At 28.5% G+C, this 27,119-nt stretch overlaps 1 protein-coding gene across 2 annotated transcripts in view; it reads right to left on the bottom strand.

Moving 5' to 3' along the window:
- LOC129981119 (uncharacterized) overlaps window positions 1-27,119 on the bottom strand; it is a 472,677-nt gene that overhangs the window by 55,086 nt on the left and 390,472 nt on the right. For both annotated transcript variants that reach the window (XM_056091801.1, XM_056091800.1), the window contains 8 exons: window positions 26,478-26,625; window positions 18,938-19,107; window positions 16,475-16,573; window positions 14,523-14,676; window positions 12,333-12,353; window positions 10,497-10,526; window positions 7,433-7,555; window positions 5,178-5,437 (listed from right to left, as the gene is read on the bottom strand). In XM_056091801.1, the coding sequence (XP_055947776.1) occupies window positions 5,178-5,437; window positions 7,433-7,555; window positions 10,497-10,526; window positions 12,333-12,353; window positions 14,523-14,676; window positions 16,475-16,573; window positions 18,938-19,107; window positions 26,478-26,625 (1,005 nt within the window). The remainder of the gene's footprint in view (window positions 1-5,177; window positions 5,438-7,432; window positions 7,556-10,496; window positions 10,527-12,332; window positions 12,354-14,522; window positions 14,677-16,474; window positions 16,574-18,937; window positions 19,108-26,477; window positions 26,626-27,119) is intronic.

The following is a 27,119-nucleotide window of genomic DNA, read 5'->3' on the forward strand; positions in this document are numbered from 1 at the left end:
TAATTGTACCTCAAAGAAATACATGTAGATCTGTAGATCCATTTGGCATGATGTTTATCCAAATTGTCATATCTCACTTGCCTTTATAGTCTCTTTCTCAGATATCGGCGGACATACAGCAGATTAACGTCTCTCTTTAGCGAATAGAGAATAAAGCGAATATTCGGTAACTGCGATATGAAATCGATCCACATCTAAGTAATTGTTCCAAATACCAAATATAAAATATCTCAGTACATGTGATTATATTTACTTAAAAGAAAATTTATATAAATGTTAGATTTCATATATTTTTTTATTTAAGTCATACATACAGAAATATTAAATAAATATTCATATCAAAAATTAGATTTAAACTCATTAATTAAATGAACCATTTAGCAAAGTTGTTGTAAATTTTGTATATTTTTTGTATAGAATTCTAATTTAAAATTTAACAAAGAAAATTTTAATTTAGTGTTTCTGTGCATCGATTTCTGATTTATAAGTACGTAACATATGTCTTTATTATTGTTACCGACGATGGTGTTATTGTTTTAACTTTTTAATCATAATTTGTTAGTTTTTGCTAAAAGTAAATTTTTTTCCTAAAGAAATTAACTGTTTTAATGTAAAATAATAAAAAAAGAAATGCACGGTTGATAATGAATTCGCCTTTTCCACTAAGCATGGTTGTTTACAAATTTTTTTAAAAACTTTTTTTCTCATTTAAGATTAAAGCATGATGCAATCAGTTAATAAGTAACTTATATTCTTTTTTCAACCATAGTACCAAAAATGCACTTAACTTAGAAATGATCTTATTAAAAAAAACGCCTCTTCTATCGCAAATAATTTCCATTATTCATAGCACTAAATCTTCCCTTAGGCACAAACTCGGGAGCCTTAAAAATCCAAAGCTTAGATTACCATCTCAATCAAGTAAAAGTCCTTCTTTTTCCGAACTTGTAAAACGAGCATCGATCTTATCAGTGTTTTCTGCGATTTACTTTCAAACAAACCTTGTTTTGCAAGTGAATGAGGTATAGAACTAAATTATCCCGAACAGGACATTTGCCCTTTCTTTAAGGCTATCGTTAACAAGAAAAGGCTCAGTTTTAGATTGTGGAGGGAACAGCCCCGTAAACAAACTGCTTCGTTTCCCGTGTAGATAACCAAATTGAATTTTGAGACCTCGCCATTTGCTAATTTTCTTTGAAACAAAATTGGTTAACGGAGCGTAAATAAAGAATCTTGGTAGATAAAAAGTATTTCGAATTCTTGTCGCTTTGGATTTTAAAGAAGATCAACATTTGTATTGTTTAATTTAGTAATGAGGTTGTTTTGGTTTTGCAAGAAATGAGACAGCATTTGAAGCAAACTAATTATTGTTTTTAAATTGCACAAAATCAAATTATTGATCGTTAGGAAAGACAGTAGCTTTAAAATATAGATAAATGTATTGTTTGCCAACGGATTCTAAAACCTTCCGCGCTATTGGGCATGCGTTAGGATGGGTTTAATTCTTCAAAATAGGGGTGGGAGGGAAGATGAAAGGTGGAGATGCTTACATTTAACAATGAAGTAAATTTGAATTATTCGTGAACTGAATTAAAACAATGCAATCAGAAACAACGTGATACTGACACACGCGTGCAAAAACATTGAACGAAAAAAAAAATGTTTAATAGGACAGATATGAAGGTAAGTCAACCAACTGACTCTCTGACCCACTACGAAGGCATACGGATTTAAACCATAAGGCTGAATGACCGAACCGCCGCAACAGCAACACTGGCGGAAACTGTGCTTGAGTCCTAATGGCCATCACCAGTCACGGTACGACCTTTCCCGAAAGAAGTACGTCCCGTCATCGATGGGAGGAGCCAGATCCCCCACCTTTTTGTGTACCCTCCAGAGAGGCGAGATCCAACCACCATACCGGAAGTATCTCATCCTCATTTCGAGGTACCCCCCCCCCGGTGGTCTAGATATCAAGGTAAAATAATGATGAAAAATTCTGGAAATGCGCTCATCCTTCCACGTTTCACCCTTTAGTGGGAACGAATCATCGAAAAGTGGTCGTCCCAAGAAACTGTAACGAATAATATTTTTGCCTCTTTGCATGCAAAATATGTAAACCCGACAATAATCTTGGTAAAGATTAACTTTGAGAAATTAAGGAATCCACTCGATATTGGTCAATTTGAATCCTCAAAAACTATTTTTGGAACTATGTTGGTCTGTCTGCGAATGCAGTTATTTCAAAGCATGACAAATAAAAAAAAAGATGATATTTGGTATATTTTATTCATGCAAAATTTCCGATTTCTATGAAACTTTTCAAAGAGGTGTAAATAAGGAAAATGAAAAGTGGATGTATACTGCCAAAAATATTCTGTATATGGTTTTGTTATTAGAATCTTAGATACACAGAGAGCATAGCTTTCCTTGTTTGCTGGCAATGTCAGCTTAATGGAATAGAATCAAATTCTGTAGGAAATTTTTAAAAGGCATAGAAAATGAAAAACTAAAAAAAGTAACAAAATTCACCAGTAAGAAGGATTTTGGCATTGTCAGAAAAAGGTATTTTTGTTGCTTGTTTATTTGGCTCTACAAAGAATGAAAATAGACTATGAATATAAAAAAGATCACGCAAAATTTCTAATGCTAAAAATGTCCATACAAAAGTGAATGCAGTATGAAATTCCCAAAAAATAATCTTTTTTTGATCAACATGAAGTATTTTTGATACACTTGTAACATTGTCAGTGCTCTGATTTTCCTTTTAGATACTACATCGGCAACTTCTGATGTATTATTTTTTTCTTTTGCGGAATTTCTCTTCCTCTCTCCCCTACCGAACGTATCTCGCTTAAAAAAATGATTCCATTTCATTCATTCATTAAGTTTTAGCTTCAAATGCCTACAAACTTGGAAGATTATTTAATCCTTCAATTGACAAATGGTGAAAAGTTATAGTAAAAATATTTTTTGCTGATACTTAAAAAGTAGGATCCGAGTAATATATTTACTTATTTTTGGAAATTTATTTTAATTAAGTTATTAATTTTAATCATTACACAGATATATGTGTACAAAGGCTGCTTACAATGCCCTTGTAAAAGCATTTGAAGTTGTGGATGTTTCATGAGAGCCATTGAAAACACTTTTTGTTTCTAGGCGATCATGCGAAAATAAGGGACACCCTATATATTTAAATGTTAGAACAAATTCTTCAATGGGTTGGATGTCGATTTGTTTAATCATACATATTATAAAGCGTTTTTTAAAAAAATTGCTTCAAGATAGATAAATGAAATTTGGCATATGTTCTTAATACTAAAATAGCCAATCTGTTGGAGATTTTGGTTAATCAAAGAAAAGATGTCGAAAAGGAATTCTAAGATGTCTAAAATGAATTATCTTCGATAGTAGGCAACCTTAAACCTCCAATAATACAGGGTGTTTATTTAGTCCCGGACCCATTTAGATGTTTAATAACTCATAAAATAATAAAGATAGATTAAAATTAATAACATAAATGGTTAAATAGATTCAAAAAGTTTCATGACCCTTGTCAATGAACTTCCACGTGTGCCCCCTTCGTCGCACGGAGAATATCAAGTCGATAGTCAATTTCACGCCAGGTAGCGGCAAGCATGTCGGAATCCACAGAGCCTATTGCGGTTGTAATTCTGGCTTTTAGGTCATCAATGTTCGACACTATCCTCCTGAAAACGTTGTCTTTTACAAACCCCCAAAGGAAAAAGTCCAGCGACGTTATGTCAGGTGATCTGGGTGGCCAAGGAATTGGACCTCCTCACCCAATCCTCCTCGCAAGGACGTCCGGAACGTTTCTTATCTGCGATACTTCCAATTTCTAGAAAATTCTTTTTCCACCGCAAGATGCTGTTTTTGGATGGAGGATCTTTTTGGTAAATTCTTCTGAAATTTCTCTGTGCTTGCACTATCGATTTCGTTTCTATGCACCACCATAAAATCTGTGCTTTCTCTTGTGGTGTATGCATTCTCCTTAATATCCGCTCGAATAAAACATCACATACAAAAGTACTACATAGAACAAACTCATCAAAAGTAAACATAACATTGCAATAGTTGCCAAAAACAAAAGAGAGAAAAATGCAATTAATAAGCAGACGGTATTTAGAAAAGTACAGATATTTAGACGGGAAAATGAAATTATCTGAAATTAACCACACGCGCTGACGATATTTACAAAAGTAAAAATATTCAAACCTGAAAAGGAAAATATATGAGTTATTCCATCAATAAATGCCATAAGTTTGTTTATATCTTCATTATTTTATGAGTTATTAAACATCAAAATGGGTCCGGGACTTTATAAACACCCTGTATTGTTGAGAGAATCGAAGGAAGAATGCTTTTGATGGTTTAATAGGTTAAGCGTCAAGCTTATTTTGGTATTTCCTGTCTAGACTGTGATATCCTATTTCTTAGGTATGTTGACAACAATAAATCTTTGAAAAACTGTGATACGACAACATCGTTTAAGTGTATTATTTTGGGATCTCCAGATTAAATCGTATTAAGAGAATATAATCGAAATCTATATCGTTACAAACAGTTAATAACCCAGCCTGAACGAGAGTTATATTGTCTATCTACTGTACCTGGCGTGGTCTAAACCGAAAGTACGAAGGCAGTCACTAGTAAGTGAACGCTTTTTATTTATCTTTGTCACAGACAGACAGATGGACATTTTTCAAAAATGTGTTTTTCGAATTCAGGGTGGTCTATAATGAAGATATTCCTCAAAATCTCGAGTTCGAATTCTTTTACAATTACAATACTTTTTGTATACGGGAAAGTGAAAATGTATGTATATTACATTTAAATAAATTTCATGATTTATTTCAAGAAATGGTTCTTATTTTATTAAATGACATATTTCAAGTTTAAGGTAACTTTAAATATAATCCTTACTTTGTATTAAATACTCGTTATTCTTATTTATTATAAGAATTAATTGGAAAATCGGTATTAGTTAAAGAAAAAGGAATATATATTTAATTAAATTAAAATTTAGTTAAATATATTCTGTCTTAGAATAAAATTTTTCTTCATAAAAATGACAAATATATAACTATTGATGACATATTTGTAATATTTGATATAAGAATTTATTTATATTTTCATATTATTCAAGTACTTACTTCAATCTTTAGATGAGCCTTGTTATCGTAGCTTATAGTATAACCTTTAGTTAGGGATTTTATTATAATCTGATCCCCAACTTTTTGAATCACCAAATTCTTGGCCTTATTTTTTCTTCCCAACTTTGGCAACTGCGAAGCGGTGTAATTGTGACCGTTAAACTCTACTTTGAGATCCGAAAAAACTTTAATGTTGTGGTTCTTGTGCTTTACCTCCAGCCAGTGTTTGCAATCTCCTGTGAAATCGCAATCCTTGTGCACTGGAAAAAGAAAATCGTTTTCATCAATTTTTTCAGCAGAGTAAAAAAAGAAATAAAGCAGCGATAAAAGGAATTCTAGAAGAAAGAAAAAAAAAAATAAATATAGCAAAAGAATTTAGTACTTTTCTTTTATTCCATTTTTGTTAATATGTAGATTATTACAGATTAAGTTATTGTTAATATGTAAATCGCAATCTTTGTGTACTGCAAAAAAAATATCGTCTTTATCTTTTTTTGCATCAAAAAAAAATAATAAAGCAGCAATAAAAGGAATTCTAGAAGAAAGAAAAAAAATTAAAGAAATGTTCTAATTTCTTTTGATATATTTTATTCTATTTTTGTTAATATGTAGATTATTACATTTTATGGGACATTAATAAAAACCGAAATGAAAAATACACTGAAACTCGGAGTGTAACAACTAAAAGCAGCAAAAATATATTTAAATTATATGTAGTTCGAGTATGTACTTAAAATAATTAACATAAATTAAATTTAATGATATCCATAAGCGTGCGGCGAAACTTCCTTTAAAAGTGTTAAAAAATATATGAATATTAAATAAAAAATTATGGTAAAAATCGAAAAAGAAAAGAAAAAAAACTCTTTTAGCAAAAAGAATATTTGATATTCAAATTTTATGTAAGAACATGAGAAATGAAAGCCAAAATATTATTATTGTAAATAAGAGTTAATTTCGTATTCTCAGTACTTTAATAAAATAAAGTATTTTATGAAAGAAAATATGAATTAAATATAAATTAGCATCACTTATTTTCTTAATATGAGGCGCATACTATCTAATGGGATAAAGAATATGAATATATTATAAATTCTCAAGGGAGATAATCAGTTTTTGCTCTGAACTCATTTCAATATTTATTTATAAAAAAATTTGTAAATGTTATGAAAAATGTTTATTTTGTTTATCTTCTTAAAAGCGTTATTATTTAGCATACCACAAAAAAAACATAATTAATATCTTCTTTATAATGATAAAAAAGATTCTTTATAAGAGTAATAATGGATATTGTTATGAATTTCTTTCTTTCTTGCTTAAAATTGCAGTTAGTTTCATGATACGGATTAGAATTTTAGATAGCTCTAATAGATGCTAAATAGATCAATGATTCTTGAACTTGGTTCCAAAATGATTCCAAATATTTTTTTAATACAATACCGTTTTTTTAAAAATAATATTCACTGAAATATTTTTGTCATAGTACTATTTTGAACAAAAAAATGACCCATTCTGCGATCAATACAAGTCAAATTATGAAATTTTGGATTTTATTATTTTAGACCAATTAATGATCTGTTAAGGGGAAATGAATTTGTTAATTGACTGATCTTCTTTGAGGCAGACTCTGAAATAATTCAATTCAAGGTGTGGTAGCTTGGTCAATTTTGTTCTCTGAAGTCTGGAACTTTTTTGTTTAAAATATTACCTTATTATTGACATTATATATATATTTCATATTACTTCAATATTCATTAATATTATTCTATTAAAATAACAAAGTATATATATATATATATATATAGAGAGAGAGAGAGAAATAAAAAGTAAATATTTAAAGTATTAAACTAATTTTTTTATACATATCTAAAAACATGCAAAGATTTATGCTTCTATTTGTAAAATTTTCTAAGGTATAATAAGGCAATTTTATTTACTCGTTATTTTTCCATACATCTTACAGGTGTTAGAGCGTAATTTTTTTGTAATTTCCGCGGGTAATATACATATCACGAAATATTATTTAAAAGGCAGAATCAGAAAATATTAGCCTTTAATAACTTTTAATAAATTAAAAAAAAATAGTCAGATAATATATTAATTGAACTTTCTGTGACTTGATAAAAGGGTTCATCCGAAAAATGAAAAATGTATTTTCCAGTATTGCGGATCCAGAGCCTATCGATGCGCAAAAAAATCCAATCTTTCAAAAAGAATTTGAGTATATTTTTCAGGTGTTTAAAACAAATACTTACGTGTAGCATTGAAGACTCCATTGGCAATATCTTTCATGACTATATGGTGGCAAATCTCGTAAGTAATATCTTGATCATCGAGTGTTTTAATATGCTTTCCCATTACATCACATGTGGCATTTTCTAGGAATATAGAATAAAAAAATTTACTTTTCTCATTCTAAATGAACATTGAAAAACAACTAAATGGGAAATACAAGATGAAACGCAAATGAATTTTTGAGATAATAAGGGGCAATCATTTAGTCCATTTGCGAACTGTTTTGGGTGCATTTCTTATTATTTCTATTAGTATCTTTATATTTATACTAGTACACTTTACTAGAAGATATTTTTCGTTTCTGGTAAATATATTATAATTGTTTTTTTAATAAACTTTTAAAGAAATATGCAAAATATTAAAATGTATGTTTTTTGAAATAAATGTAACAAGCCTTCATTTTCAAACCATTTTTTTATATGTAATTTTTCTACCATTTATTTCAAGTAGTAATTCATGCACTAGGCGATCCAAACTATATAAAGGGTAGGTGCTTAGGCTTCTCCTCAAAAACAGCAAAGATCCACAACCAATTTTTTATGCATATTCTTATGACCATGTGGTTTTATTTTTAGGAAAAAAAAAAAAAAAGGTTATGATCGACAAGAAAATCGAAGATATTGAAGATGGAGAAAAAAGACCCACTGTTGAGTTAGTAATTTGCATGAAATTACAAATAATCCGATTTTTTTGTTTGTATAACTTAGCATAAAGCAGTTTTTTTAATATTAAATCACGATTTTATTCACTACGGCATCAACTTTACCAAAGAGAATATCAGCAATAAATAACAACGCTTTTATTTCTCTCCAGGTATTTCAACAGATCATGCCAAGACTCTCTAATATTAAAATTTTTCGTAAATTGATTCTGCGCTTTGAAGAGTCTGGAACTTTGTTAGTGAAACCTAAATAGTGTTGCAAATCAACTAAAATGCAAAGAGTTTCGAAGATTGAGATTGAAACTGTTGAACGGGAGACAAAAAATTCACCTGAAGCAGCAGACATTGTGCAGTTTGTAACTTCATATTTTTCTTAAAATTGTAGCAGATATGTTTTTAAAAACAAACAGCTTTTTTTTACAGCAATACCATTTTACCTCTATCGACCAAAATATAAACTATTTTTTTCCTCTGAAATAGAAATTATATAGTTAGAAGAGTACACGTGCAAAATAAGATTTTGTTCTATATTATAGATTTTGCAAAGAAATTGACTAAATATTTTTGTTTATTTTAGATCACTAGATACTCTAGAACAGTCTATCCAATAAATATCAGTTAAGTGAGGAACGACATATACATATCTGTTTGATACCATTATAATTTGTAAAATCGAAAACTAATTTGTAGTAAAATAAACCAATTTATTGTTCCCGTTTAGTTTGTTGTTTAAGACATTTTTGATTGGGACATGGTTTAAAACAACAAAAGGCATGCAAGAGTATAATCCAGGCAAATCCTCATGAAAGAAATACGGAATATCATTTGTTGAATTAACAGGATAATATTAATTTTTTTTTTGCCACAGGAAACTGTAGAATATTTTATACAAAATTTATAAATAATCCGTGGGTCAATGTTATTACTGATAATTTTTATTTAAGATAGACATGCTAAGAAAGATAAATTTATTTAAAAATATTCGATGCCACATTTTGAAATATATCAATAGCAAATTTGACATATTTTGAAATATGTCGATAGCAAATTTGACATATTTTGAAATATGTCAATAGCAAATTTGACATTTTTATGTAAATTACAAGACCGACGGGGTGAGAGGATATCGCAAGTAAGTGTATTAAAAGACTTCGTTTTCTTATTAATTCAAATAAATAATGTTGTAAAAATTGAAATTCTGTGTATTATAAAATATTAGGATAATATTAACACTATTTCAAATATAAAGACCAAGTTACTATATTTTTTTACCATATTCAGTTAATAGAATATTTATCAAACCTAATATCTGTTTGTATAATATTGTGTATAAATGAGAAATTAGAGAAGTTTAAAGTGACAATAGATAAATAAAACAAATACACATTTACAACTGAAATAAACATTATTAATCTAAAATAGATTATTAACATGTTACAAAAGAGTTGAAATATGAATATGAATTGCCCATTTTATTAAAAGAGGAGCTTCATAATGTTCACAACCAAGGGCTACAAAATACATAAATTGCCATTTAAAAAGATAAAAATATGTAGAAAAATGGAGTCATTTTCGGAAATTCATTGCTTTCAACGAGATTGTGGGGATTTGCTACTGCTTCCTATGCAAACTAAATTCTAGTGATAATTCTCTACGTACTATGACAACTAGCCGGCAGGAGCTTAATATTTTTCCTAGCTCGAGACAGCTGCTACTACTTGTTCTTTTTAAAGATTTATTTTGTTTTTTCTTTGTATGTAAAAAGAAAAAAAAAATCGTGTTCTTGTTAAAATCATAGCGTTTTTTGAAGATGCCAACCTTTAAGTGGAGGAACCTCTCGAAATCCTAAAAGTTTAATGCTTATAATTTTCCCGAACATATTTTTTATGTTACTATTAACTTTTTAATGATCATACTTGTATGCATTTACTTTTTAAATAGCTTGAAAAGCATGCATCAATTTGAGGAAAATTCAATTTGGATTCAAAAGTAACAGTACAAAATTTCGTGAATGTTTGATTGACATTTAAGGCCCACAATAGATTCATTAAGTATCAGAAAAAAGAAATTCAACTAATCCGCAGCAGCTATGCGAGTAAAACTGTATGTACGCATGTATAGAAAAATGGAAGCTCAAAGTCAGAAAATATTGGCAGACATTTAAGGTATGTTGCTGATTTATTCATGGGAATATAAATAAACGAACAAAGTTTTAGGGAATATCATGAGATATAAGATATATAGCAAATTCTTTTGAAGAAAAAGACATCTGAGCTATGTCATCGAAATACCTATGAAAATAAAATTGCTAAATTTTAGGAAATATTGAAAAACACTTAATACTACTGAGTTTAAAAATTTACCTGGTTCTGGCGGCACAGTAGGAAGTATTGCTAAAAGAAAAAAAAACACGTGCTATAAAAATAAAGAACTCATATTCCTTCGAAATATGATCAATTATTCTCTTTCATAGTTAATTCACAATGAAAGATAATTTGATTATAAACAAAATTCAAAAATTATACAGTACAAGTTTTCAAAATTCAGTAAAGATTGCTTAATTGTAAGTGTGATATAAAATGAAATCAGAGAGTTTAACTTATTCTGAGAAGTATATTATAACTATTTCTTCGTTGTAATATACTTCTCAGTCAATGAACTGGCAATTAAAATCGAAGTCCAGATGTTAAGATGCATACTAAGACGTGAGGTTGTGGCTAATACTAAAGAGCTTAATATTAGCCATAACCCCATAATAACTTAGTATGTAACCATAATAACTTAACCCAAATAGCTTAGATATACTAACTATATATTTAAAGTTATTCAGTAATGATGTACCAATACCAGATGGTTGTACATTCAAATAGAATGCTCAGGTATTAGAAAAATAAAAGCGCTGTGGCTGCTGCATAACCAAAATGCAAAATCGGTTTGATTTTAAGGAAGAAAGATTCACTTCTTGACATTGTTTACTGAATTATTCTAGAGATTTTTAAAGAGATAGACAGTTCCACCCAAGTCATCAACAAAACTACATATTCTAATATTATTATTATATATTCTATAATTCTATATATTATTACTGTATATTCTATAATTTTATATATTAAATGTTCTAAAACTTCTACAACTCTTGGCAACATGTAGTATAGAATGCTAAAACGCTACAAACATATACCGATATTCTATCATCCGTTATTCTATGGTTGCCCTTAATAAATTTTGAAATTTAATCCTATAATTTAATCTTATAATAATCTTATAATTTTAGAATGCATTTCATTAAAATAATTTACACTATTTTGCGTTTTTTTCTTCATCCTAATCTAATTTTATTGTTTATGAATCCATTTTTAATTTAAAATTTTCTACAGAACTCATCCTTAAGACGTTCATTTTAGAAAAATCGAGGCAAGAATATTCAACTATTTTAATTGAATTTATTTAATCATCATTTTCTTTTTGTTTAGTTCTTTCCGGACAATTTTTTTTTTTTTGTAAAAAATTCATGCACAGGCATAAAAAAAAATTCTTTTAATGAATGTAGCTTAAAAAGATGAAGGTTTAATTAAGCGATTCCTCTCTAGGGGCATTTAATTAAATCTTTTAATTTTCCTATTAAAAAGTTACTACATTCTTCTTATACATTGTTACTTTTTAATTAATTCTGTTAGCACAGAAGGTCAGAGTATACATTTTTTGAAGCAGATAATTTATAGAATATTAGCCTTCTTCCCTATCAAAAATCATTATATATTGTAGCTTATCATACTTTATACAAATTTCTTTTTTTTTATTCCCATAATAAGGCACTCAGAGCAAAAAAGTATAAATATTAAAATAAATTATTAATTGTATTTAAAGTATTCACACTGTGCTGGATATTTGCATTAGAAAATTTTCACAATTTAAAATATTTATAATTATTTAATGAAGCTGTTTATTAAATAACTTCATCAATAAAATATTTATAATTTGGTTTAAAACGAAAATGAAGTGTTAATGCATTCATTTAATAACACAGAATTTTGAGATAAAATATTTGATTACCATTTTAGATTATTATAATATGTTGAAAAAATAAACAGAACAAATATTAATAGTTAAAGAAGGAAAAAAAAAAAAACAATAAGTTGTGAAAAATAAAAAATAAAAAATAATGAAAATATATTTTTATAATTATTTTAAGTACTAACCTATGGGTTCGGTTGTTGTATCTGAAAGAAAAAAAAAATAAGGAACAATGAAAAGTTAAAAATAAAAATAAATAAATATGAAAAAAACACACAGATAAAGTTAATAATTGAGAATACAAATCATAAACCCAAATAAAAAAGAAATATACTCACCATAAATTATTTTATTTTGGATTTTACTACTAAATAATCATAATTTAAAATTGCGCCATTTTATTTTTCAAATATAATAATGAAAGATGCATTTTGAAAATCGTTCTTGAAATTACGGAAAAGAAACTAACAGTTTAGTTAGTAATAGATTTAATATAAGTAATCCACTCTCATATAATTTTTTTTAAATAAGAAAGACCCTAAATTTAAATTCAGCAAAGTATTGAATTTCTGTCTTTTTTAATTTGATTAAAAATCTTACCATTCGACAAATTATATGAGAGTTATAATTCTTAAGATATCTTGGAGAATGCAGAAGAAATGTTGAAATACCTAAGAGAACAAAATTTATGTTACATCAGAGTTAAAAAAAAAATCTTCATAAACTGTAACAGATTTTAGAAGCAACTTATTGAATTAAAGTCAGTAAATGGAATAAATTTTAACATAACATCGATTTGAAAAACTGGACATCATATATAATTAAATTACGCTTAAATACTTCAAAAAATTGGAATGTTTTGGTTGTTACACGCAGACGTTTTTAAATTTTGCAAATGAAATATCACTTTATATCAGAAGATATAAAGTGAAAGATTCCTATGCGAACTATTTCTGCTTTAGTATAGTTTATATGTTATTTAAAACGATATCAATAAAATTTTTAAATATAAAAAATATCTAGCAGTATTGCATTTATTTTATAATTGAATGTTCAGTCAGTATTTTAAAACTAAAACAAAGAAAAAAACAACAACATATATATTATCAGGAATCCGTAATATTGTTTTCTTGCTAAATTAAATCTCATTCGGGGAGAAGACAGATTTACAGATATTCTTAATGGATATCAAATCCACGAGTTCTGAACTTGGCGACAAACTTGGCAATCAGGGTTGTGACTTGGCTACGAATTTGGCACCATCTCTATTTAAACGATAGAGGCTGAAGCAATTTAATCTATTCTTTCTTTGGAGTACTAAGCGAGCTTTCTAATGTCATTCTGACTGTCATTACTATTTAACTGCTCCTTGTATTGCGAATTTCACCAATTTCTTTTTTACTTTTTTGTATAGAGAAAGTATAGTAATAATCAAAAAAGTCGAATTTGGGATTTTGATGAATCCCAATGTTTTAAATCTCCCTGAGTTAAAAGACAACACATCATTTTTGGAAACTGTCCATTTGTCTGTGACAAAGATAACTCTAAAACACTTTGATCTATACAAATGAAAATTAATGTACTGTTTTTTTACACCAAATCTGTAGATTTCTATCAAATTTTGAGCAAAATCCACTCAGAGGAAATCTTTCAGTCCTGCCGTTCGAGTATAATTTAACACGATAATTGCAAAACAAAGAGAGCTAGGTAAACAAAATTTGGTACAAAGAATTAACATCTATAGTCTAGACATTTATCAAATTTTAAGTTAATTACAACAAGGTATTGACCATCTGCAGGTATGTTCTTTTAGAAACATGTAAAGGTTATAACTGCAAAACGCAATGACTTAAATATGCAAATTTCGCTTGGGAGTTTGTGGTTACAAGCGTAATTTTGCATTAAACATTTGTTTCAATCGATTGGGAAGAACTCACCTAAAACCAAAATTCGATTTTAGGATATTATTAACTGCATGTCAGGGATTAATCGCCAAATAAATCCCCAACATGACACGATAGATTCAGTAAAATTGCCAGATTTAGGTCAAAGGTTAATATTTTGTAACTATTGTACGCCAATGTCAGGCAAGGCGTTCTCTGGGATAACTCATTTATTAGAGTGCATGCGAGAATGTTGTAGGGAGACGACTTTTGCTAGTTTGTATGCACATCTCGGTTATACTTTTGATGTGTATGTAGGTTGGTTTGTATGCACCTACTCGATTTGCTACGTGTGTATGGAGCTTTTTTGTCGTATAAAAACATCACTTGACGTAATCTGGTCGGTTGAACTTCTTTTACCGTTCATCTAACGGATGATTTTTTACAATGATATAATTATGGAGGTAAAAACAAATATAGATAGTAACTTACATATACAGTTCTTTTCATCATCTGGACAATCTATGATACCATCGCACCACCTTTGTTTCGGTATGCATTCATGGTTCGTGGGGCACAATTTTTCGTTATCATCACAGGCTTTACAGGTACATTTACAGCCTTCCTCTACAACTATGCGTTCATCCTAGAGAATGAAAAAGATGCTAATTCTATATTTAAATGATTTCTGAAATTGAATACGTTTAAATGTTTGATTGAAACATCATACCAGTTTATGTCATATACAATAAAAGATTACTTTATTGTGGGTTTTTTTGATTGACAAACTTCATGATATATCTAATTCTATTAAATTTGTCATAAATGCAGTTTGTAATATAAATTTTTTTCTAGTTGTAGTATTCATTATTTCTAGTTGTAATATTCACTTTTTCTAGTTGTAATATTCACTTTTTCTAGTTTTAATCAAATTTTAACTAAGGGTTAAACAAAATTTTGATTTATTAAGTCTTTTATTTCTGAAATATGTATCGTATGAAGACGATTTAAAAATTTACATAAAAAATTAATATTAAAATTAAAATGTCCTTTCAAATGGCACCCGATTCAATGAATGCAAACATTTTCTATGGAATTACAAATTTCAAAAATTATTTTATTTACCTGTGGTAGTCTTAATTTTTATTTCAAATATATTATTTCCTATTGCCTCTTTCAATAAATGGAGGAAATTGAATGCATTCGCTTTTAAAAGGTGTTAGGAAAGGTATTATTCAATTGAAGATATATTTTCTTTTGAAAGGAATTATAACACCCTCCACTTGATTGTAATTAAAATGGAAACTAAATAAAATTTGCAAACAAAGTACGAAAAGAAGATACTATAATCTTGCTCATGATTTTTAATCTGAAAACACAATTTATGATTGAGATTTATCCTTCATTTACATTTTTATCTACTTTATAGCATATATCTGTACAGAAATATGCAAAGAGTGAAGAAGTGCAAGTACATGTATCTGTATGGAAGAAAGATATTAGTATTTCCTTTAAACAAGAACAGAAGCATATACAATACGAGGAAGTACAGATATGAAGTATAACTGTATGAAAAAAGGAACTATGGTTAATTATCCCTTTTTATACATCGTAATCGAAAAATTCAATCTATGATTAATCCTGTTCATACATCTTAATCAAATAATTTAGTCTGTATTATTATAATAATAATCCTGTTTATGAGTCTTAATAGAGTAATTCAATGTATAATTAATTAATCTTGTTTATGAGTCTTAATAGAATAATTTGATCTATATGTAACCCTGTTTATGAATCTTAATTTAATTCAATTTATCTTTAGAATTTATCATACATCCATGATATTTGTATCTCTTACATAGCACTTTACAATTTTTCGTTGTTAATGTAAATTTAGAACAAGTATTTCCAAAATATAAGCCATAATAGCTGAGAAAATTTAATTAAATATTTTCTGATAATGCTTTCGATGTATGGAAATTACATATATCTTGTCATTTTCCATCAAATTTATTAAAAAATGGCTGCATAAAACTATTAACTGATAATAATGAATACCTGATTATAACAATTTTATTAATTTTCTGTAAAATCTTCAAACAAATCGTATTTCCTATTAGCAAGTATATATTTAAAAATTAGTTTTTTGAAAAAATACCCTCACTTTCCAAAAAAGAAATTAAAGAAAGCAATATAAAAGATAATGCAAAGTTTTTTTTACATTATGCTGGTTTTATACAAATCGATTTATCTAGAATGCCATATGGGTTTACTAATTATAATTTACTCAAATCCATTATATCATATAAAAATAAAGGAACTAAATTTTCAAAAACATATTAATGCCAAGAAGCTAAGAAATCTCAGTATTTTCTTCTTAAGAAACAGGCAAGCAATTATTCATTCTTTCATCTTCATTAAAAATAAATAAAGTGATAAATTACCTCTGGGCAAGGAGGACACTCTTTCTTCCTGCATACAGAATGACCCCCAAGGCCACAATCACATTGTCTGCAGGACTCATCTTCCACTCTGTCACTCACCTGGAAATAAAGTATTGTCCCAAACACAACAAATAAGTAATGAGTGCAACACTGGTTGAATATTTCATTTCCTAGAGCAGATAATTGGTAATTTTCTGTCTACGCTAACAAAGAACGTGAAATCCCACATATAAATAAAGATTTAACGTTGAAGGGAGATATATTTTCATATATTCTAATTACAAAGAATATTTGAATGAATTTTGTTTATTTTAACGTATTACTACATTAAAAAAGTGTCCCAAAAGGTGTTGAATAAAAAAAATTAATACGGAGGAGTAAATGTGGATAGTCTCCATTAGATTAGTTATCTACTTTATATAATGATACAAATCTAATATTATTGCCCTGGGTGTGTTTAGCCTCATATCAAGGAAAAGTCATCGACATATATTTTTAGAATCATCATATTTGGCAAGACAACCCAGGGTGGACCAGAGTCTTCCTCTGAATTCTGTTCCATCGCATTCTACTTTTGACACTTGTGTGCCAGTTTCTTTCCTGGATAGCCAGGAATTTTGTCTCCACCGATTCCATCCATCTCATTTTGTAAAAGAATTTTTTTTTAATATGGAATTATCATCCATTCTAAATATATGAGCCGCCCAGTTCATCCGATTTATTTTTATGAACTTTATAATATATGGCTCTCTATAGATTTTATATAGCTCAAAGTTATATCTTCTCCAAACATTGTTGATTTCTATCCCACCAAGTATGGCTCGCAGAATTTTTCTTTCAAAAACGGTTATTTCATTTTCGTCAGCTTTGATCAGAGCCCAGGTCTCTGAGCTATATGTAAGTATTGGTCTAATTAAAGTTTTATTTAGTAAAAATTTTGCATTTCTTGATAGCAGTGAGAATTTAAAAATCGTTTTGGTCCGCAAAAAACTTCATTTGCATTCATTAGAACGACTTGAATCTCCTTGACTATGCTATTGTCATCAGTAACTATAGAATCAAGATAAGTAAACCTTTGGACAACCTGAAATTTATGAGAACCAATTTCTAGATGGGATCCATGGGAGGTTCCATTACTTAGTACAAGTATATGTTTGGTCTTTTTCGCTGTTTATGATGTCCCATGCTATAAGCAGCATGCTCCAAAGAAAGAAAAACATCTTATAATGCGGAAACAGTTCTTGAAATGATGTCAATATCGTTCGCATAGGCCAAAATTTATGTTGACTTTGAGAATATATTGCCTCTGATGTTAATTCCTGAATACATATATTTTTAATGGATATCAAATCAATGACATTCATTCTTGGTGGGAAAAAAATGGAAGTTCTCATATATACTCGAGTTTTGGCAATATCCCTTTTAGATGCCAAGATCTAAAAATCTTTTTAGAAATTTCTATCTCCTGTCAGGAAACTTATGTATAGGTGAGAAACAGCTACAAAGAATCAGGCGGGTAAATTCTTTCTTCGTCGTTTTGATCATTCCGAGATCACTAATTGAAAAACATAATTTTCCCCTAGCTGCTTTCAGAGCTCTTTTGTGCTGTTGCTATTGTTGAAAAATGATTTGCTGCGTGTTATTGATTTCTGCAATTACTGTCTTTGTTTATGTTTTTGCCGCTTTGGGCCACGTTTTTTTTTATGTTTATTTTTTTGTGGAATAGCAAGTCATTATCCATTATCAAGTATATTAGACACCATTTATCGCAAATCTGCCAGACGATTTTCGTAAAAATAGCGAATTAAAATATTTTTTTTTCAGTCAAGATGAGGCCTGCTGGTGAATGGTTGGCCTAAAGAAGATTTTCTTGAGAGAAATTTTCTATTGTGTGATGATCCGAAAAAGTTTAAAGTGATGGAGTTGATTGATTATCTCATGTTGGCCTTGTGGCTTATTCTTGCTATGCTGTTTAACCTGGGTATTGGTTGGAGCTGTTTTGAGACATTGACGTTTGGGCGGAATAAGATTCTGTATGCAGATAGGGCCTAAGTATTTAATATTTTCTTCTAAGTAACTCACCTATGTGCACCTCAGGCCTCAACTTATCAGAAATTTCCTTTTTTATGAACAAGTCAATTCAATTTGGTATGCATATTAATTTGAATGAGATTCGTTAACATTTGTGTAAATATTTATTACATTCATAATAAAGCCTTTTCTTTCTTCCCAAAAGTTTCTCGTAATAATAATATATAAAATTGCTTTCGGAATAACATTTATTTTTCATTTCTGAAAAAGTTCATTGCACCGAGAATGAAACGGAACTATAAAGATTCGTAAAAAGTGATTCGCAACGTGTAAAAATTTGTGAACCCCTGAAGTAGAGCTGTTACATTTAGAAAACATAATTAGGTTAAAAATAACAATAATAATAATGAAAAGAGAAAGTAACTTTCTCACTTTAAATATCTTGCCATCATGGACGCATGGACAATCAACTGGATCGACACATTTTTCGCCATTGCAAAGCATACCTTGAGGACATTTTTCTGGGCAATTTTCTGCGAGAATAGGCCAATCCTCCAACTCAGGACACAAATGTAGTTCTTCAGTGGGTGAAATAGTAGTAGCTGTAAAAGAATTCGAGACAATAAATGAAATAGTCTGTTTATTAAAAATGTAGTTGTAATCTAATACTGTAAAAAAATCAATTAGTTCTTGAAATTGAATTTTTTTTTCGAAACTGTAAACTAAAATAAGTGAGTGCATAAGATATTTTTGTGAATCTCTACTATTGTTTCCTTGGCATGTTAATCTTATAGTAGTAAAGAGAGATTTACAGATTTTCTTTATGAATGTCAAGTCTATGAATCCCGCTCTTGGCGACAAATCTGGCGACCATTTGAGATCAATAGTGAAGATTTGAAAAATGAAAGAGTAGCGGGCTCCTCTATCTCTGATAGGATTCAATGTCTGGGGATTATTTTGGAGAATTTTGAGAGAATTACAAGTATTAGAGGTTCTCAAACGAGTGTTTCTGGAGTGTTGTTCTCAATGCGAGCTCGTAAGTTACAGACATTGAGCGCTATTGATAGTTCTGTAACTGTTATTTAATTAATGATTTTATTTCTACTCATGTTTTAATTTCTACAAGATATTTTTTTTCTATAAATCTTGGTTGGTTTTTTGTTACCAGTTCTTCGAGTTTTCCTGAATGATTGTGGAACAAAGCAGGGTTTTCCATTGTCCAACTTATTGAACCATATTTTTCCATGTACCCAAAGACAATTTTTGTAGTAATATATATTGTGTAATAGAATGTAATATAAAAGCTCAACATTTAATAATTATATTTTTTGGTGATTAAATATTCTCTCGGTATGTTCGCTCTCAAAATTGCCTCGGTAATAATTAATTAACCACTGAAATGTAAAGCCAATTCGTATATAATTCACGCATTCAACATAATTGTTTAAAATGATTTAGTTAAAAGTGTGTCTTTAAAATTTTTTTCTTTTCTTTTCTTATGAGGAGATTCTGTAAGTTCTTTTAAAAAGATGCTAGGAGAGTTAGTGAAAAATCTACCACATTACCATACAGCACTCTAATAGATGCATTTTTAAAGTACTTATTTCTCGATTTGGAATTTACAGTGGACAAGTATTTTGCCTTTTTAACTTTCTCTAGAATCAAAATTCATTTATTCTATTATTAGAGAGTGCGGAGAGAAATGTAAATGTTGTCCTAATAGATTCGTACTTTCGTAAACAATTGTTTCTTAACACGTTTCTCTTTTTTTTTTCAAGAACACTTTTCTGCCGTGCTTCCACTTTGGGACATTCAGAAGAATATTAAACAGTAGAGAATTGCACCACTTCTGAAAAAGAAGTTGTACAGAAATTCTAAAAAGAATTGCGAGTGGTTAGGAGTTTCGAAATTAGATACTGACAATTTTAAGTTTGTATACTCAAATCCACTTCACGTACGAGTATTTTTGTTATGCGACAATATACATGAAAAATGAAATCCATTTGTAAAAGATATTATTTGTTGAAATGCAATTTGATTCTTCATGATATTTTTGGATGTATTTGAAAAGAAAAGATCTGTGAGCGTTGCAAATAAATAATGCATTGAAATGCTAAAAACAATATAACAACTGAAACATTATATAATCTTACTCTTTATTTTTTTTATGGAAATCTTATCTAACAGATTTATTATTTTCTAGTAAATTTAGATTTCTTTTTTAAAAAATACATTATCTTAAAGAAAATTTTTTTTTCTGATCAGTGATGAATTGTTTTTAAATTTCCGATATTTCATTAGAAGACGACCGAAATCAAAGCAATTAAAGAAAAGGAGAGAAATTATATAATTTTTAGTTTATTTTTAATTCTGCAGAAGGAGTCAATGCAATTCTTGTAAAAATCTATAATAAATTCATTAACTACTTTATGAGTAAAACAATGGTAAAAAGAAAATGAGCCTCGTATCACCACGGATTAGATTCGTTAATCCGCTAAGTCCTTACTGAATTTTTATCGATTAATTTCATAAAATTAATTAATCTTTGATGAAAAAATAAAATAAAAAAACAATTGGTTTCATATTAAATGGAGTATTACTTTATGCATTGTTGAGAGACAAATTTTTTTTGTCTTATTATGAATTCATAGCAAGAAAACTAATAGCAGTTGTTTCTAGCAAGTTCGTGACTCGGCTTAATAAGAGCTAATCGATGAGTAAAAGTTTCTTCTTCGTATCAAACATTAAAAGTTTTTGAATGAGAATTTCGGATTTCGTTGCAGAAGTAGGATGATGTTAATGCTTTCTTTTAGAAGAAATTTCTTCTTTTTCATTATCGATTCTAACCATTTCTAAACTTATGAGGGCGGGGAAAAAAGAAGAAGACATTTTTTATTAGTTTTCTTTCTGTTTAAGGTTTTCACAGTTTACGAGAATCAGTTTATACTGAGTTTGGATTTTTATTCTAAAAGTAATTTGATTGATAATCCAGAAAAAATAACAAAAAAATTGCTGTTTATATTGCATATAAGAAAAGCAGTATCGAAGCGAAGGTTTAAAGAAAAGTAATAAACTTTAAATTCAACGTATCGACAAGCAGTCATCTCCTCGGTAGACTATATTCAAAATTTGATACATATTTGTATATTAGATGAAAATTTATTCATCAAATTCTATCCTTTTAACTCTTTACTTTTTGTAGCTATCATGTTCCCTTGTATGCGGACAACTATATTTCTTGCGAGTGGATTTCGTTCAAAATTAGATAAAAAAAGCCCCTACAAATTTAATGGACTGGTCATGTATCTAATTTCAACCGTCTAGTTTAAAGTAACCGTCTAGTAAAGTTTTGCATGCTTTCTAGAAAACTACCCGCATGCTTTCTAGAAAATTCCAGATCCCGTTTTCTTAAGCTTCAAACTATAGCTTGCAGGGCATCTTAAATTCTTACAACTAAAATAATACTTCAAGCAATTTAGAATTCCATCGGCTTATTTATTCTTTCAACATAACAGCGTATCTTACAAGCATTGCAGATTCTAGTAGGTTTACAATTGATCATCAGCTATTATACAAAAAATAAACGAAATAATATTAACAAAATATGTTTATCAAAGAAAAAATCGTTTGCTTTTACTTTTTAATAATATTTTAACAAAATAAAAATGGTAGCAGTTATAAAATGTCTGAAAAAGAATCGTCTGCTAAATGTCTATTAACAGATTTAGATTATGATATTTACCGAACAATGGGAGTCATCGTGTTCACAGGGAGTCATAATTCCAGAAATGCGTTATTTGGCCTTAGGAAGGTTTGAAATCTGTAGGTTAATCTAAATACCGAATTCAAATTTTTTTTTGACAATTATAATATATTCTCACATATATGAGAAAGTAAAAACAGGCTGTTAAAATTAAATGCTTGGTAAGCTATAAAAATTCATTACACAAAATCGAAGGAATGGACGAATTTATATGAAATATTTTATTTGACTTAAAATAATAATTTATGACTAGCAGCAGTCTTTGTTTTTTATTATAATGCAAATCAAAACTGTAATCTTACTTTTAACAATTATAATCTTGCGTATATATCAAAAATGAATAAGAAAAAGTATTAATTTATTAAAATTAATAACGATTCAAACTAGACAGATTTAAAGAGAGTAATAACTCAATTTCCATTCTAAAAATCCATTTTTTCCTCCACATATTTTGCATGTATTTATACAATCAATGCTCCAAAACATGGAAAAATATATATAACAACATTTAGAATTTTATTTTTTTCTGTCCACGAATTTAAACTGATAAGTAAGTATTGATACGTACATTTTTGACAAACCTACTTTTACGATATATTGAATTTTTCAAATATAATTCAGATATTGGTTTGAAATTTTCATCACCTGTTTCCTCTCGTGTAATATGTATTTAATGGGAGTCCCAAAAATTTCGCATAAGTTAGAAAAAAAAATGAAATTTTTCCAAATATACTTTTATTTAAAATTAATTACAGATCTAATAAGCCATCTAAATGTTCGACGACATTCTTTATAATATCTAAAATTTTTTGATTCAAAATTTTCCACTCAAATTTATAGCATTATCTTTAAGGATGAAAAATCAATATTTTAGCTTTTCCTCTCTTATTCTGTCCGATAACCGAGGAAAAGCATAGAAACCTGTTTTGGATCGCCAAGCCAAAAATTTAAAGCAATAAAATTGCTATTATATATATATATATATATATATATATATATATATATATATATATATACAAAAGTATTAGAATCAAGTTAATAGGAAAAACAAAAACCAAATAAAAATTAAACCAAAAAAATTATTAAAAAATATTAAAAAAGAGAATATTTTTTAATAATTTTTTTGGTTTAATTTTTATTTGGTTTTTGTTTTTCCTATTAACTTGATTCTAATACTTTTGTATCAATTCATCTGTGTTTTAGAAGTAGCTGCAATTGCGCTCTCTAAATACTATGAAGTTCCTTTTTGGTTTTAGTTTAAATAGGTAATAAATTTTAGTTGCGATTTCGAAACTGTTTTGTTTCGTTTTCATTTTAGTTTCGTTTTCAAACTTTTTCTTACTTTAGATTGGTTATATATATATATATATATATATATATATATATATATCATTTACCCTCATTCAAAAGAAGGGTTTGGTTTAGTTTAGTTTAGTTATATTAACGTCCCGTTGTAAAGCAACACCAGGGCTATTTTGGGACTCGTAATTTTGAACCGCGGTCAGATGACCAGGACGACCACCCCCTTCTCCACACCATACCACACCAGCGGGAGGACGTTTGGCATGACAGATTTAACGTCCAACAGACCCCCTTACACGACGGTTCTTCGGTGGAATCGGGTCTCGAACCTGAAACCCTACGGCTCACAAGCTGAAACCTTACCACCAGGCCACCACGGCCTTTCAAAAGAGGGTAAAAAAGGATGAAATTGTTAGATATTTCCCCATATTTTGAAATTTTTCATGGTAATTCGTCTGATTAATATTTCTTTTTTGCATTTCTGACAATTTCTGTATTATCTATGATTCTTAATTAATCCCAAGCTCAATTCGCTTGGCGAGCGTCATCTAGTGTTAGCATCGCAAAACTAATCCATCAACCCTATATCTGTACATTATCATGGCAAATAAAAACATCCTAAACTCGACAATATCCATTTCAATAAAGTAGGATTATAAGTCTTCATAAATAAAAAAAAATATTTCAATAAGGTGCTTTAATTTCAATGAAATTAACTATGTATGATTTAATGCTATATACCACATTATAGATACCAATTTTATAAATTGAAAAATACATGAAAATAATTATTGTTAAAAGATTTTTATAATAATTATTTTTATTTCAATTTTTTTTTTTCTAATGAGAGATTTCAATCTTCTAATATTTCTGTTGTTTGTCAAAGGGTCATCTTATCTTAAGATCAACTAAATTAGATCATATAATGATAACTCTCTCAAAGAAAATATCAAGTTGACATTTACCTTCATTTTCCTTTTTTTATAATAATTATATTCACATATGGGATATTTAATGTTAATTTTAATCACTAATCATATTTGAGTAGAGATTTATTTCAGACGTTTTGAGCATTTTCCTTAAAAATATACATAATAGCCCTTTTATTGATTCAAATTGTTCAATTTTCTATTCAAAACAAGTCTCTAAGTTTGCAGCTAGATATGTTATCAGATAAGGTGTGTGTGGAAATTTTAATATGTTTTTTTTTTGCATTTAAAGAAAAAATCTATAACTTACTATTATACAGAGAAAAAAATTAAATTACAAAGCTGTAAGCCTTAAATATAATACCTATTTCTGAGTACAACGAATTATAAAATATTATAACAGTGTTATTAAGCAGGGAGAAAATTTAAAAAAAAATGTGGTAATTGAAAGTTTTTAAAATTTTTAAAAAAAATTTGAGCGAATTATTTATCATGCAATTATATTTAAGCACATGATATACATAAGGGATTAATTGGAAATAGTTTCAGATCAATATTTAAAAGAATCGATGCAGTTTAGAAAAAGGACCGTGGAAAAATGCCAATAAATATTTTTTGTCAGTCAGACGTCAAAGATCAATTTTTATTTTTATTTTAAAAAGGCTACTCGTCGATTTTAAAAGCTATCGAAAAGAGGAGAAGAAAATTAAATTTGAGACTATCATTTTGTTTCAATTATCAAGCGAGAAACCCTTTTTCGAAGGCCTTTATGGTCGCCAGTGCTAATTTTTAATGCTTTTCGAGAACCAATATCTATACAGTAAAAATTTTTCTTTTTCAAATTTAATTTTAGCCGTTATTTTTTTAATTCGACCATTATGATATAATTTGAAATGATAAAGCAAAATTTTTAATAATAGAAGTTGTTTTCGGTCCTTGAATTCTGATCGATAAAAAACATCTTATAGGCAATTTTTACGCTTTTTTTTCAACCAAATCAAATGTTATAAAACATAATGCAGATATTGATCAGAAATTTTACTATTTTTTTTTACTAGTTATTTTTTTTTGTGTATCACGTACCGACTTAGTCGTAACGGGCTGAACAGCTTTACCCAAGTATGTATCAGAGGAGGAAGAAATTGCAGAAAGTACTTAAGAGGAATAAACATTTCGCTTAAATTTAAAAATAATGAAAAATACTTCAAAATTAGTATTTTTTTAAAATTTATTCCTGATCTAATTAAGTTATCATAATGTTAAATAATTAATTATTACCAGGAAAAGATATTTTTAGTGCCTACAACTTTGAAATTTAAAGTTTTCCTTTAATAGTTTATTTTAAACGCAAAAAACCCATGTAAAAATCTTCACCCACCCTCTTCCCTTATCAAATTATTAATTCCGTGCCAAGTTACAGGCAGGTTTCGGACAGTCAGTTTATCAAATTATAATAATAAATTTGTTATGTATTTTTTCATGAAACTGGATTGATTTTGTATGTATGACACTGTATGTATGACTGACACTGAATTGTATTTTGTATGTATGACACTGTATGTATGACTGACACTGAATTGTATTTTGTATGTATGACACTGAATATACAATGAAAAGTATAGTCTTAGTTAGCGTTATAATAAAATGGATGTTTGTAATTAATAATAGTTTTCAAGATAATTTAAAATTAAAATTCAACGAAGAACCTCGATCATTATCAAATTTAGATATTGTATATCAGAAGTGTCATAAATCAGTACAGAATAAAACAGTTTCTTTTTGAAAGCACAAAGTTTGTATTGATAATTTTCAGTTTAATTGAAGAATTTTATTATTATTCAGAAATTTGAAAACCCGCCATGCAGATTTGAAGAAAACGACATTCAGTGTTGAATTAAATGCTGAGATAAAATTGGTAGGTACCAGAAAACTTTCGCATTTGGAGGTTTTTGTTACATTATATGAAACCACATCTCACCTTCTAGTGCAGGACAGCCTTTCAGATCCAGTCTAAGGCTAGGCCACCGATGCCAAGTTTCAGGTACAATTTTAACATACTTCACCATCGTTGGCGTTTTGAAATAACGAGTGACAACAGTTGCCTGATCTCTGTTTCCTTCTATAATCTGAAAAAGGATGGGTGGAAATCAGTCTAATAAAATATTACAAGATATTCTAACTTTGATAAAATAACTTTGAAGACCAGTTATTTTACTATAATATAAATATAGCCATATTAATTATTCTTGCTGAATAATATCTTGTCATAACATGAAAGTCTATTTTCAATTATAATCTTAATAAAATCCAAAGCCACTGTGGTTATATAATCATATTTTAAACTCTTAATTTAATCCAAATTAATGTCCAAGATTTTATCTTAATTTAGCCCATCGTAATTTCATTCTAAAATATTCTCTTATTTCGTGATCCAATTCCACTTTCGGTTTAATTAATTCCTCTGTAAAAATAATGTGCCATCAGTACTACGTATCAAGAGAAAGTGACAATCTTCGATTGCTCTTGAAAAGGTGTCAAAGGTCACCACGTGTATTGAATTGGCGCCTGGCCAGAAATCCTCAGTTATATCAGACTAGTGATCATTTGTTCGTTCCTTTTT

Source organism: Argiope bruennichi, chromosome 8, assembly GCF_947563725.1.
Source record: "Argiope bruennichi chromosome 8, qqArgBrue1.1, whole genome shotgun sequence".
NCBI lineage: Eukaryota > Metazoa > Arthropoda > Arachnida > Araneae > Araneidae > Argiope > Argiope bruennichi.